This window comes from Microcebus murinus, chromosome 16 (assembly GCF_040939455.1).
Source record: "Microcebus murinus isolate Inina chromosome 16, M.murinus_Inina_mat1.0, whole genome shotgun sequence".
In the NCBI taxonomy this organism is placed as follows: domain Eukaryota; kingdom Metazoa; phylum Chordata; class Mammalia; order Primates; family Cheirogaleidae; genus Microcebus; species Microcebus murinus.
This window is the reverse complement of record NC_134119.1, coordinates 67,417,424-67,431,403: the sequence shown is the minus strand read 5'-3', so window position 1 is coordinate 67,431,403 and position 13,980 is coordinate 67,417,424. Positions and strand designations below refer to the sequence as shown.

Sequence of the window (13,980 nt, the reverse complement as noted above, 5' to 3'; positions counted from 1 at the left end):
GGCCCAGTCCGGGTTACGCCCCCCAGGTGAGGGCGGGGCTGCAAAGCTGCTGCGGATTGGCCGCGGCGGGGGCGTGTGCGGCAATCGCTGATTGGCCGCGGCGGGGGCGGGAGTCTGGGCACCGCCCCTACAGCCCGGGCTAGTGGCGGGGGAGGACTGGGGAGCGGAGAGGAAAGCCCGGGCCACACCCTGAGGGGGAGGGTTCGACATTCGGGTGCTCGGGCCTGTGGCTGTTAGGGGTGAGGGGCACAGTGACCCGGGGACACCATCTGGGGGCATTGTGGGGATAGAATTTGGAGACAGTGTGCCAGGGTAGAATTATAGAGGCACAGTGGTCAAGGGACCGGATTTTGGTGTCGGAGGAACCCGGATGCAGGAGTTTGGGGGACACACAGTGACCGAGCAGCACAATACTGGGGGCACTGACGCAGGTTTGAATTGCTGGGGTCAGAGAGATCCTGGAGGAGTAGCTCGTGCAGGGGAGTGACCGGGAAACCCTGCTCTCGGGGCTGTTCTCTGAGGCTCACTGATAACTGGAGGGTTGAAATTTTTCGAGATTCTCAGGAGAAAGGGACTGGAACCAGCCACGCTGACCCGTGTGTATTTCTTTTATAATCTCTTAAAGAGTTTCAAAGAATCCACTTACATTGTTTGGTTGGTAAGAAAAACTATATTCAAACAGGGAAGTATCCAGGCTGCAAAGTGAAGCTCCCCTTCATCCCTACCTACCATCCAATTCAGAAGCGCTTTCCCAAAGTCCCATCCTTCTGCGCATTTCCGTGACGTCTGCGCCACTGACATTCATAGCGTGCTCTTCCTTTTCACGAAGGCGTCGTGATAAACGGAGCTTCTCGCTCCTTTCCCCTCTCTTGCCTCGGGCGGCTTATCCTAGCCAGAGCTTGGCGACTTCCCCTATGAAAACGCATTTTTGAAAACCGCCGAGTGCACGCTCCTGCAGGGCATGAGTGTGGCTGGAACAGCTTGGGTGGGGACCGTTTGGATTCCCGCCCCCTGCAGCGCAAGCGCTCAGCCGCAGGGCCCGGCTCCCAGCGAGAGCCCTACAGTTGAGGAGGCCTGGCGGGCCTGGGGTGCCAGAAAGGCCGCCATCCCGCGGGAGGGGGCGTGAGCTGGGCGGGGCCGGAACGTCTTTCTCCGGGGCCGCGCCCCGGGCGGGCACAGTTACAGCCGCACGGATCATGGCCGCAGCCGCGCTAGCGCAGGTGGGTTCGCAGCCCCGCGCCGCGGCGCTGGGGAAGCCTGGGGGAAGGCGCACTTCCGGGAAGACCACTCAAGCGCCTCCTGTCCGGCTTGGCGCCTCTCCTCTGGCATTGGGGTTCCGCTGCGGGACGCAGAGGAGGATGGGGCCCCTTGGAAAGGAGCTCCGGGCTTTAATGGGGGAAGTGGGTGGACGCTGATAGTGTGGGCACGTAATTGGCGAGGAGGTATAAAGCGGGAAACATAGAGGGGGAGCCTGTAATGAGAGAGGCACAGCACTGGGGTGGGAGTGCATTGGAGAATGTAGCCCTGGGGGGATTAGGAAGGCCACAGTCAGCCTGTGGAGGCTCTAGAATAAGAGACGTAGTATCTCTAGGGGTGGGACTAGGATGAGGGCATAGAGTTCAACCCCAAGTCTCTACTGGGAATTGAACCCACGGTCTTATTTTCTTGGAAATAAAGGTAGGTAAAAGATAGATGCGAATGATGTGTTTCCAAAACCCCTTATCTGAAGTTCGCACCTGGGTTGGAAATTGAAGCAGCTTCTCTTTGTTAAAATGACATGGATCCTCCAGGCAAGAGACGATCTGTTCTTACTGATAAGATGTCAAACAGCAGAGTTTCCCAAGAGTCTGTGATTTTAGGGAACAGCACGTCTCAGTGAGGAAGGAAACGGTCCAAGAAAGAGGTCATTACAACCCTTAACAGCTGCAGCATACATAATCTTGGGAGAAGTGTTTCCTGTTAACTGCACCTGACTTCATCCGAGTCTTTTACCCCAGCTGATGAATACCAGAGCAGATTTTTACGTTTCTTTGGATCTTAGTGACTGACTGACTTAGGATAGACCTGGGTTATGACAGGAGCAATCTGGCTTTGATAGTGATATTCTTGGACTGTGGTGGGACCATCCTGCGCCAGATCTGACAGGTGCAGTGGGTTGGGGCTGTGATGTGAAGAGTCCTGACATGACACAGTTCTGGTGTAATAGGATAGTCCTGAACTCATAACTGGAAAGACCTTGGCTCTGATGAGGACAGTTTTATCCTGTAGTGGAGATAGCCTGGGGCTGAGTCCTGAGCTATGACACGTAGTCCAGGATTTTGATGTGGGGACAGTCCTGGGGTGTGAAGGGGATGGTGCTGGGCCATGGCAGGGACCTGGGGACAGTCCTGGGGTCTGGAAGAGACAGGGACTGTCCTGGGCTATAGTGGGGGAAGGTGCTGGGCTTTGGGAGGGTGGACATTCCTGAACTGTGTCGAGAGGGTACTTGGCTCTGGTGGGAATGGTCCTGGGAAGTGTTAGGGACAATCTGGGTTGTGATGTGGAGAGTTTTGGGCTGTCAGAACAGCTCTGGTCTGTGATAGGAAAATTCTGGGCTACAAACGGGCAATTTCGATGTGATGAGACCAGTCTTGGGCTATGACAAGCCCAGTGCTGGATTTGATGAGACAGCTTAAGCTGTGATAGGAACAGCCTTTGGCTGAGACAAGGACAGCACTACCCTACGATGGGGTCTCTCCTGGGCTGTGATGTGGGGAAAATCTTGGAGTGTGGAGGACAGTGCTGGGCTTTTTTTTTTTTTTGAGACAGAGTCTCACTTTGTTGCCCAGGCTAGAGTGAGTGCCGTGGTGTCAGCCTAGCTCACAGCAACCTCAAACTCCTGGGCTCAAGCGATCCTACTGCCTCAGCCTCCCAAGTAGCTGGGACTACAGGCATGTGCCACCATGCCTGGCTAATTTTTTACATATATATATCAGTTGGCCAATTAATTTCTTTCTATTTATAGTAGAGACGGGGTCTTGCTCTTGCTCAGGCTGGTTTTGAACTCCTGACCTCGAGCAATCCGCCCGCCTCGGCCTCCCAGAGAGCTAGGATTACAGGCGTGAGCCACCGCGCCCGGCCAGTGCTGGGCTTTGATGGGGATACTCCTGGGTGGTTTGGGACACAGTGAAGAGCCTGTGATATCAGAGAGCCCTGTGCTGTGCACCACCTGACCGTCCCTCATTTCTTAATTCACCCTCAATCCTTTCACATGCTTTGTTCCAATAGGCCATCTGCCATCTGGGGGGAGGTGACTCCTTGGGGCCCAATCCCAGTGGCTTGGGGTGTGGGGTGGAGGGGTGCCTTTCTAGAACTGAGGGGATACCCCTACCCCTAGAGAAATGCCCCAGAGAATGGAGGCAGCTTCTCCCATTTTCACAGGATCTCTATGGCCAGCCAGTATTTATGTTGGCCCTGCCCAGCAACTTGTCTTTGCCTTGTGGGCATGTGCTGTGTCCTGCCTCTCCTTTCTCTGTCTCCTGGATGTCTCTGTCTCTAAGCATCTGTGAGACAGTTTCTCTCCAGATGTTGGCATCTCTGTCATCTCAGTCTTTCTTCATTTCCCTGGGTCTCCCTTCCACTCAGGGCCCTGCCATCTAAAGTCTGGTCTTTGTCTACTTCACTCCCTTTTCCTCATTCTCTGTCCCTTGGCTTCTCTTTATCACAACCTCAGTACTTTTTCTTGGTTTCTCCAGGGTTTATTTCTTTGCCTGAGTGTGTCTCTCTCTGTTTCTTATTTTGTTTTCTTTCTTTATTTTTGAGACAGAGGACAGCACTACCCTACGATGGGGTCTCTCTGTTGCAGGAGCTAGAGTGCCGTGGCGTCAGCCCAGCTCACAGCAACCTCAAACTCCTGGGCTCAAGCGATCCTCCTGCCTCAGCCTCCCAAGTAGCTGGGACTACAGGCACATGCCACTACACCCGGCTAATTTTTTCTATTTTTATTAGAGACGGAGTCTCGTTCTTGCTCGGCCTAGGCCATAGGTCTCAAACTCCTGACCTCAAGTGATCCTCCCGCCTCTGCCTCCCAGAGTGCTAGGATTACAGGTGTGAGTCACCGCGCCCGGCCTCTCTCTGTGTCTTGTTTCAGTCTCCCTCTCTTTATGATCAGATCTATTTTGGCATCTCTTGGCCTCAGTTTCTGTTCTTTCCAGTTTATGTTCCCCATTTCTGTCTCTTTCTCATTCTTCCTCTTCCTCTTTTGTTTTCATCTTGGCTCCCTGGGAAGGCCGCTCTCCTGCCCACAGGCTGGCTGTCCCCTCGCTGTGTCCATCCTCTTTCCACGCTGTGGGTGTCCTGTCCCCTCCCGGGCAGAAGCCTGGCTGTAGTGCTACGCAGGCTACATGTCGCCACCTAGAGGCTGCGCAGGGCCCCACACTCTGATCGTCCGGGAAGCCCTAGGGCCCCCACCCGGTCAGGACTGCGCCCCAGCCCGGCACCCTCTGTGTCCCCAGGACTCACCTGTTGACCAGTGACTGCTGCCATTCACGTCCATTCTCACTTACTGGGGCCGGCTCACCCAGCTCACAGGGCAGGACAGGCTGGCCGCTCCGTATCCGTCCACCTTACAATCCAGCTGCGTCCCGGCAGGGCTGGAGACAGAGGCGTTGTGAGGTCAAAGGTCACCGGGGAGGAGCCACCGTGCCGGCCATGTCCAGACCTGCTGTCCCCTGCTCCCTGCAGCTAGGCCAGAAGGGAAGTTCCTCTGAGCTCTGTCCAGTGACATCTGGGGCGGCCCCCAAGTCCATGTGGCTGCCCCTCAGCCACTGGGCCCTGAAAGGAGTTGGAGTCACTGCCAAAGTGGTGCCCAAGGTGTGGCTTGGGGGCTTCCAGTGATCTGAGCCCAGCTGATCTATTACCCTGAAAGAATAAGCACTTAGACCCCTGGGTCTGAGGGAGGAGGGGCTGGGAGCCTGGACTCCTGAGTCCCTGGGAAAATGTCCTTTGTGTCCCTTACTCTTCCAAGGCTTTTCAGGTGTTGGGTCCCAGAAGGGTTTCACTTACCTGTGCACCTTCCCTTGTCGTCTTCTCATCTGAGCTGATCTCAGGGCTAGTGTCAGAGTTCCCTGGGGTGGGAGGTGCTTGCATTTGACTTTGCCCTGTGGTGGAGGGGGGACCAGCTGACTCAGCTCTGTCTAGGGACGGCCCTCGTGGGGCAGGAATTCCCTCCACTACAGAGTGATCAGACAGGGGCAGGGCCTTGGCCAGGGCCACATGCCTGGTCTAAAATGTACTGGGCTTGGGACACAGTAGGCCAGAGGGACCTCCCAAGTGCCGAAGGTGGCAGATGGGGTGTCAGGGCCCCTCCTCTCTGTCACAACTGGCCTCATCACCTTTCTTGCTTCTCTCTCCACCCCAGATCTGGGCCCGAAAACTCCTCCCTGTCCCTTGGCTTCTGTGTGCTCCCAGGAGATATGCCTCCTCCGATTTCAAGGTGACAGGAGGGAACTGTATGCTTGCATCTGAGGGAGGAGGGGCTGGCAGATTGGGTACCTCTGAAAGGTCCACAGCCCAGAGCTGAAGCCTGGTGGCAGTGGGTGGTCTCATAGCCTGTCCTCAGGCAGTGGGAGAGGTGAAACTACATGTCCCAGGAGCCTCTGGGGCCATAGGTCTCCCTTCTCTATGGGTCCAAGGCCCAGAGCTTCATGGGAGTTGTAGTTTTTCAGTTTGGAGGTTGTGGCCAAATTCCAGGACACCCAGGTCCCCTGTCTTTTCTCAGGCTGCAGACCTGCAGCTGGAAATGACAAAGACGCCTCATAAGAAGCCCGACCCCAGGGAGCCCCTGGTGTTTGGGAAGACATTCACCGACCACATGCTGATGGTGGAATGGAATGAAAAGAAGGGCTGGAGCCAGCCCCGAATCCAGCCCTTCCAGAACCTCACGCTGCACCCGGCCTGCTCCAGTCTCCACTACTCCCTGCAGGTGGAATGGCAGTCAGCCTCTGTCCCCTGTCCCTGTCCGTATCTCTTCCTCCTTGCTGTGTCTCTTGCCAGATGCACCTCCCTGGGTTTGTGTTTTGCGTGTTTCTTCTCTCTGTGTGTTCATCATCCATTTTCCGAGGCCAAGCACACTCCAGGCCTTGTGTTGGGTGATGCTGGCTTCGCCAAGATGAGCAGCTCTAGTTCCTTCACTTGAAAATGCCACACTTTGGTCATAACTTGGGGCCATTTGTGCTCTGACGGAGGCCAGAAGAGACCCCTGGTCTAACTTGAAAGAAAGTGAGGCCCCTCCTGGGAAAAAGGGGAGCTCAGCATGTTAGGGGGAGAGGGGACAGCCAGTACAAAGTGCCAAATGGGAGTAGAGCATGGCACGTTTGAGAGGAACTGTGGGAGTGGAGTGTGGCAGAGGGGACTGAAGATCCTCAGGGCCACAGAGGAGCCAAGCGGCTGGGGCCTTGCTGGGGGCCATGCAGGGCTCTGAGTAGGGAGGGGCAGGGCCAGGTCTGGGTATAGGAAGAGCCCTCCCAGGCCGTGTGCAGGGCGAGAGGTGGAGGCCAGGAGACCAGGCTGGGGGGACGGTCTGGAGGTCCAAGCTGGGGCCAGAGTGGCAGGGACGGATAGCAGAGGACAGGACAAAGAGATTCAGGGACACGGGGACTGACTGGGTGGATGAGGGAAGACAATGGAGGGCCAAGGATGGTGCCCAGAAGTCTGGCCAGGTGACCAGGTAGACTATGTGTGGGCCTGTCCCCAAATGGGGACCCAGGAGAAGGAGCAGGTTTGTGGCACCTGGTGAGCATGAGAGTCCTATGACATTCTTAGAAGAGAGATCCAGGAGGCATTTGGTTCTATGACTTAAAGCTGTGGCTGAAAGCAAAGTCTTCACAAGGAAACTTCAGTTGAGACAAGATTTGGATGAGCATCTTACAATGGCAGTCACTCCAGTTTGCAATTTGGGTGATTTTTATCCTCTGGGGCATGATTTTGTGACATGAAATTTTGCTTTTCTTCCCTTCCCCTTTGCTTTTCCTTCCCTTTCCATTGCATGTCATTTCATTTTGAGGTTGCTTGGTTCTCCCCACCCCCAGCCTACTCTGGACATTTAACTAGAACCAGTCAGTTCGGTCGCAGGCAGACACTCCTCCACGGCAGTAGGCACGCGGGTGAGGACATAATGGAGGAGAAACAGGCAGAATCACATCCGCAGATCCCCCAGGAAGGCGGTTAGCTGGAGACCACCGTTCACTTCTCCCTTCAGTCCAGCACAGCACGTTTTCCTCTGGCCGGGGACCCAGTGCCCTTCTTCAGTTGACTGAGGCAGATGGCGTGTCTTGTGGCATACAAAACATACATTTCTGCGACCCCTCTCTTGCAAAGTAGGAGGGGACACAGGAGAATCACGTCTCCATGTCACCCTCACTCTGGGGCATGTATGGAATAACAGGTAGACCGCTTTTTTTTAATCTTTTATTATTGTGGTACTAGTACACGTGCATGATAGTAAACACAACATAAAATGTGCCATTTCAACCATTTTATTTTATTTTTTGAGACAGAGTCTCGCTTTGTTGCCCAGGCTAGAGTGAGTGCCGTGGCGTCAGCCTAGCTCACAGCAACCTCAGACTCCTGGGCTCACGTGATCCTCCTGCCTCAGCCTCCCGAGTAGCTGGGACTACAGGCATGCGCCACCATGCCCGGCTAATTTTTTCTATATATTTTTAGTTGGTCAATTAATTTCTTTCTATTTATAGTAGAGACGGGGTCTCGCTCTTGCTCAGGCTGGTTTTGAACTCCTGACCTCAAGCAATCCTCCCACCTTGGCCTCCCAGAGTGCTAGGATTACAGGCGTGAGCCACCATGCCCAGCCCATTTCAATCATTTTAAGGTTCCCACGCCATTCCAGAGCTGCTTTCCGGTATCAGCACTGATGTATATAATCCTTTCACTTCATTTGTCCCACACAGAAAGTACACAGTGCACTCACTGTCACCCTGCTTTCTTTCTTTAATGTATTCTGGAGATTCTTCTATAACAGCCCTAAAACAGCAATTTCCATCTTTTTTTTTTTTTTTTTTTTTGCTGCAGGATAATATATTTCATCCTAACAATACACCTCATTAGGCAATCCCCTATTTTCGGATACCTGGGTTGTTCCTAGCCTTGTGCTACTGTAAACAATGTTGCAATAAAGAATCTAGTACACCAATCACTTCCTTTAAGTGCCAAGTGTATCTCTCAATTTCTATAACCACTGGGTCAAAGGATATGTAAGCTTGTAATTTTGGCAGGTATTGCCACATGGACTGCTATAGAATTCTATCAATTTCCACCCCAAACCAGCAGAGCCTGTTTCCCCATACCTGTGACAACCTTTGTAAAAGTTCTAGATCTTCTCCAATCTCCTAAGTGAGTTTAGATGTATGTCAAAGTAATTTTTTTTTTTTGATACATAGTCTCACTTTGTTTCCCCAGCTAGAGTGCCCTGGCTTCAGCCTAGCTCACAGCAATCTCAAACTCCCAAGCGATCCTCTTGCCTCAGCCTCCTGAGCAGCTGGGACTACAGGCATGCACCACAATGCCAGGCTAATTTTTTCTATTTTTTAATAGAGATGGGATCTTGCTCTTGCTCAGGCTGGTCTCAAACTCCTTAGCTCAAACGATCCTCCAGCCTAGGCCTCCCAGAGTGCTAGGATTACAGGCATGAGCCACCATGCCTAGCCAAGTTTGTCTTAGTTTTGTGCAATCAAATGTATCCCTTTTTAGGGGGGCTTCTATGATGTGTTGTATGTAGAAAGACCATCCTCAGTCTAAGATATAAAACCGTTGTCTTGTGTTTTCTTCTATAGCTTTTGTGATTTTTTTTTTTTATTACAATTTTTAGCTACCTGGGAAAAAAATTTTTTTTAGCTACCTGGAATGTTTTTTGGTATGAAGTGTGAAGATCCTGTTTAATTTTTTTTTTCTAAATGGATATTTGGTTAGCTACCCCATTTTCAGCCATATACCAGTGTCACTCTTTTAAGTATTGTAGGTTTTCGGCTGGGCGCGGTGGCTCACGCCTGTAATCCTAGCACTCTGGGAGGCCAAGGCCAGAGGATCGCTTGAGGTCAGAAGTTCGAAACCAGCCTGAGCAAGAGCGAGTCACCGTCTCTACTATAAATACAAAGAAATTAATTGGCCAACTAAAAATATACATACAAAAAAAAAAAAAAAGTTAGCCGGGCATGATGGCGCATGCCTGTAGTCCCAGCTACTTGGGAGGCTGAGGCAGGAGGATCACTTGAGCCCAGGAGTTTGAGGTTGCTGTGAGCTAGGCTGACGCCATGGCACTCACTCTAGCCTGGGCAACAAAGTGAGACTCTGTCTCAAAAAAAAAAAAAAGTATTTTTATTTTTCTGGAAAATTCCATACATAAAAGAGGAATAATAGATCCCCCATCTCCCCAGCATCCTGCTCCATCAGTTAAAAACTTCCACACATTATCACCCTGAAAACTACTCCTAGGAATGCGGAAAGGGTTTAAGCAGGACTGTTCTCTCTGCTCACTCTGGTTTCTGTCCTGTGCCTTTCAAGGCCTCTGTCTCTGTCTTTCCCTGTCTGTCTGTCTGTCTGTGTCTCTCCATCTCTGCGTCTCTTCCCAGTGCCCTCCGTCTCTGTATCTGTGTCTGTCCCCTTCCGCCTCGGTGTCTGTCGCTGTCTCTCTGTGACAGCCTGGGGAGGTCTCAGAGCCCTGAGCCTCCGGCCTGCCTGTCCCCGCAGCTCTTTGAGGGCCTGAAGGCGTTCAAAGGCAGGGACCAGCAGGTGCGCCTCTTCCGCCCCTGGCTCAACATGGACAGGATGCTGCGCTCGGCCCTGCGCCTCTGCCTGCCGGTGAGGGCCCGCGGGGAGGGCGCGTGGGGTGGGGGACAAGCGCGGCAGGTCCCCGACTCCAGGCCCCTGACTCCCCCGCAACCCGCCAGAGCTTCGACAAGGGCGAGCTGCTCGAGTGCATCCGCCGGCTCATCGAAGTGGACAAGGACTGGGTGCCCGACAGCGCGGGCACCAGCCTCTACGTGCGCCCCGTGCTCATCGGGAACGAGGTGGGCCCGGCGGCTGGGGCTGGGGACGCGGGACCGGGCTTGCGGGTGGACTCTGAAGGTGGGGGGCTGGAGGCCTGGACTCCTGATGCCACCCCTCTGCTCATCGCAGCCGTCGCTGGGTGTCACCCGCCCCTCGAAAGCCCTCCTGTACGTCATCCTCTGCCCTGTGGGCTCGTACTTCCGCGGAGACTCCGTGACCCCGGTCTCCCTCCTGGCCGACCCAGCGTTCATCCGGGCCTGGGTGGGTGGGGTCGGCAACTACAAGCTAGGGGGGTAAGTAGCACCCCACCCCCAGAAGGTCTGGTGCACAGGGGGTCAGAGATATGGGTCTAGTGGCTTTGCTTTTGAGTACGTTTCTGGGTGTCCCTTGTCCTCCCTGCGTGTCTCCCATGGGCACATGGGGTGTGACATCATTGGCACACTGGTGTACCCAGCTCAGTGCTAAGCGCTGTATTCCTGTGACCACAGACTGTGGCTGGAGGGGTGGGGGTCCATCTTCCCAGTGGACAAATGGGCTTGGAGATGGGAAGGGATTCAATGGAGGTCAGCGGGGAAACCAGGACTGGTCCTTGGAAGCTTCCAGAAATGAAATTTACACTTAGCTCACTGGTCTCTTCCCCGAGGGTATCAGGAGCCCAATGTCCAGGGCTGCATATTCTCTGATGGAGGTGGCCCAGGGCATTGTGAAAGGCTTCATGGAGGGACACTTCAGCTGAGTGTAATGAGTTGCAAGGAGCTGGCTTCCTGGGTACAAAAGCGAAAAATTTCTAACCTTGGGGGACCACATGTTTGGAGATGGAGGAGACAGGATCACAGAGGGTGTTCTGGGAAGAAAAATATGTTTATTTTTTTGCAAAAGGCTTTACAAGTCCTCCTAGACCCAGGCCAGGCTTGGAACACTAGGCAGGGGCTGGGATTTTGTCCTGGGGCAATGGGGAGCCATGGGAGGCATGTTAGCTGATGAGGGGTGAGGTCATCTCTGGGTGAGAGACAAGGTAATAAAATAGGGTGATACGGAAAATCATTGAGGTAGCCCACTTCACTGGGGATCCCAGAGAAGGCCCAGCAGCCAGCCTGGAGGTGTGGACATGCCTCTGAGAGGTGACATCAGAAATGGTTTTAAGGACAGTTGGGGACTTGGTCATGATGAACGGAGGAAGGTGATGTTGACAGAGGAAACGGGTGCTCTTGCCATCTGGAGAAGGGAAGAGGCAGGAAAAGAGGGACGTGCCACCCAGGGTCTTGATGCCAAACTAATGGCCAGGGACTCTGTGCTGGGCACTGGGGAGGCACGGGGGGGGGTGTGGGCTGGGGAGGGCAGGGGCAGCCCCGGTGTGGGGGAGGATGGGGGTCCCCTGCCCTCTCCAACCAGGCTGCCACCCACCAGGAATTATGGGCCCACGGTGTTAGTGCAACAGGAGGCAAAAAAGAAGGGTTGCGAGCAGGTCCTCTGGCTGTACGGGCCTGACCAGCAGCTCACCGAGGTGGGCACCATGAACATCTTCGTCTACTGGACCCACAAGGATGGGGGTGAGCCCACCCATGACCCAACCCAAGCCCTGGTGGAAGCGGGTGGTACCCTAATTCCTGGCAGGTTACAGGCCCCAGGGATTCATTCTGGGGGTTGTGGCTGCTAAGAGGAAGGGGGTGTGAGGTAACATCTCACCCTTCCTCCTGACCTAGTGCTGGAGCTGGTGACGCCCCCGCTGGATGGTGTCATCCTGCCTGGAGTAGTCAGACAGAGTCTGCTGGACCTGGCTCAGACCTGGGTGAGGGTGTGGTGGCTTTTGGTGGTGCAGTACCTGGGTGGGGGACTGGGGCACACTGGCTGGTCTCTGCGCCCTCCTCCTCCTCCTCCCTCCCCTTGGGCCTCTTTCTCACCATCCTTAGGGAGGGAGAGGCAGAGGTGTGCAGGGGCAGCTCTCGGGGACATGTGTATCTTGTCCCCTTGCCCTGCAGGGGGAGTTCCGGGTGGCAGAGCGCAGGATCACCATGAAGGAGTTACTGCAGGCGCTGGAGGAGGGCCGGGTGCGGGAAGTCTTTGGCTCAGGCACCGCGTGCCAGGTCTGTCCTGTGCACCAAATCCTGTACCAAGGCCAGGTGAGGCGCGGCTGCCACGGATGGGGGTGGGTGGGGGTGGGGTAGGAGACAAGGGGGAGGGGCCTGGTGCTCACCCCACCGTCTTCCCCAGCACCTCCACATTCCCACCATGGAAAATGGGCCTGAGCTTATCCTCCGCTTCCAGAAGGAGCTGAAGGCGATCCAGGTGAGGTGCAGGGAGCGGGTAAGTGGGCCAGATGCTTGTTCCCCAGAGAAGTTCACGTCCCACGAGCCTCTGGACTAACAGCCACCCTCCCCGCGAATAGTCCCAGGGACAGATAAAGGCCCTTCTACCTAGGCCTGGGCTGAGTTGGCTTCCCATGAACCTCTGTGGCCTGGAATACCCCTGGGAGCTAAATAACTCTTTCCTGTGCGCTGGTGGAGCCCTGGGCTAGCTCTTTGGTTTGAGAACCTCACTACCCCAGTCTCTGCGCCCCGGGTATACTTCTGGTGGGAAAAACCCCCTTTCCATGGATCTCTGGGACCCTAGCCAGCCCCCTTGCCACATAAGTCTGCTTCCCGAGATTCACTGGAGCCCCGGGCGATCCCTTTGGCCTGAGAAATCTTCCTCCTGTGAGCCCTGGCCCTGGGCCCCTTCCTGGCGCAAGCACGTTTCCTCCCGCGAGCCTCTGGAGGCATTCCCGTGCTTCCGAGCCAAGGTATCGTCCCCAGACCTCTGGGCTCCTTTCCCAGAGCTCGGGACCTAGAACTCACTTCCCCTGACTACCTGGGACTTCTCAGCGGAAAATGACTTTTTCCGACAGCCTTCCGACAGTCTTAGAATACCCACCCTCTCTTCAGAACTACATCTCCCCTAAGCCTCTGCGCCGCCTTGGCCTGACTCCTCCTCTTGGGGTTCTGGGCGGGCCTCCGGGAAGTGGACTACATTTCCCATGAGGCCGCGGGGCGCAACTGCGTAGGCACTCAGCCTGGGGTGCCGCAGGGCCTGCTGGGAGCTGCAGTGCGGCTTTCCACTCACGCGCCGCCTCGGTCGTCCTGCAGTACGGAACGAGCGCCCATGAGTGGATGCTCCCGGTGTGACCATGCGGGCTGAGTGCAACCACCTTTCGGACCCATCGACCTGTAGCATCCAGTCACGCCGGTTCTCGCCTCCCTCCCAATGACTCACCTGAAGTGCAATAAGAAATAAAAGGCCAGGGGACCGGACGCCTGGGTCTCTGGCGCCCCCGCGTGGTCGCTACACTCCTAAAGCCATAAGGGCCGGACCCAGGCGTCTTGGCCACCAGCCCCGCGTCTCGGGCCTCGGGGGTCAGGGCCCCCAGTTTCTCCTTGCCGTGGGGCTAAGGGTGCGCTTTCGCTCCGACCCCGCATCTCTCCGTTCTCAGGCTGGACCCCGGGTGCTGCCGTTGAGTATTTTTTTCTCTCTCTTTGCTGCAATTTTGAAATAAAATGCCAAAGAACAAGACTTTACCTGTCTTCTCCAGTGCTTCACTTTGGGGACCCTGGGGTCTTAAACCAGGAATCTTGGTTTTCCGCCCATTTTATTTTCAGAGATCCAGTAATCTGAGCCCTCAGGGTCCTGGCTGTTTCTCCAACCTGGGAGAGCTTTCCGATTCTTTCAAACTAGGCTTAGCATTCCGCACTCCCCTCTCCCCCCACTTTCCAGTCTTGGTGACAGTCCCACCTACACGCAGCCACTACCCAGGCTAGAGTGAGTGCCGTGGCGTCAGCCCAGCTCACAGCAACCTCAAACTCCTGGGCTCAAGCAATCCTCCTGCCTCAGCCTCCCAAGTAGCTGGGACTACAGGCATGCGCCACCATGCCCGGATAATTTTTTCTATATATTTTTAGTTGGCCCATT

The 13,980-nt window shown here is 55.0% G+C and overlaps 1 protein-coding gene and 1 long non-coding RNA gene across 6 annotated transcripts; one reads left to right on the top strand and one right to left on the bottom strand.

The window, feature by feature from the left end:
- The first annotated feature begins 5 nt into the window (after nucleotides 1-5).
- On the top strand, nucleotides 6-13,584 carry BCAT2 (branched chain amino acid transaminase 2). 4 transcript variants are annotated; one of them, XM_075993211.1, is made up of 11 exons: nucleotides 6-26; nucleotides 5,399-5,473; nucleotides 5,759-5,962; nucleotides 9,739-9,849; nucleotides 9,939-10,058; nucleotides 10,168-10,331; nucleotides 11,446-11,588; nucleotides 11,742-11,827; nucleotides 12,018-12,158; nucleotides 12,250-12,324; nucleotides 13,161-13,584. In XM_075993211.1, exons 3-11 carry the CDS (start codon nucleotides 5,780-5,782, stop codon nucleotides 13,197-13,199), a joined length of 1,062 nt encoding a protein of 353 aa, XP_075849326.1. In that variant the 5' UTR covers nucleotides 6-26; nucleotides 5,399-5,473; nucleotides 5,759-5,779; the 3' UTR covers nucleotides 13,200-13,584. The 4 variants fall into 4 exon arrangements, with proteins under 4 accessions (XP_075849326.1, XP_012609706.2, XP_075849325.1 ...); XM_012754252.3 differs by lacking the exon at nucleotides 6-26 and adding an exon at nucleotides 905-1,220; XM_075993210.1 differs by lacking the exons at nucleotides 6-26; nucleotides 5,399-5,473 and adding an exon at nucleotides 905-1,220.
- Nucleotides 800-5,124, bottom strand: LOC105865593 (uncharacterized). 2 transcript variants are annotated; one of them, XR_001151553.2, is made up of 4 exons: nucleotides 5,044-5,120; nucleotides 4,501-4,722; nucleotides 1,737-1,847; nucleotides 800-912 (listed from the first exon to the last, which is right to left on the bottom strand). It is a non-coding gene; the product is annotated as an uncharacterized LOC105865593 (long non-coding RNA). The 2 variants fall into 2 exon arrangements; XR_001151555.2 differs by lacking the exon at nucleotides 800-912 and adding an exon at nucleotides 1,215-1,471 and having other exon boundaries at nucleotides 5,044-5,124.
- Nucleotides 13,585-13,980: the final 396 nt, after the last annotated feature.

What these genes read in the sequence shown, in the direction of transcription:
- BCAT2 (XM_012754252.3), top strand. Translation starts at nt 1,197, where the DNA reads ATGGCCGCAGCCGCGCTAGCGCAG. An exon ending in CCGCAGCCGCGCTAGCGCAG is followed by an intron (nt 1,221 to 5,398) that starts GTGGGTTCGCAG and finishes TCTCCACCCCAG; the next exon opens with ATCTGGGCCCGAAAACTCCT. An exon ending in AGGAGCTGAAGGCGATCCAG is followed by an intron (nt 12,325 to 13,160) that starts GTGAGGTGCAGG and finishes GTCGTCCTGCAG; the next exon opens with TACGGAACGAGCGCCCATGA.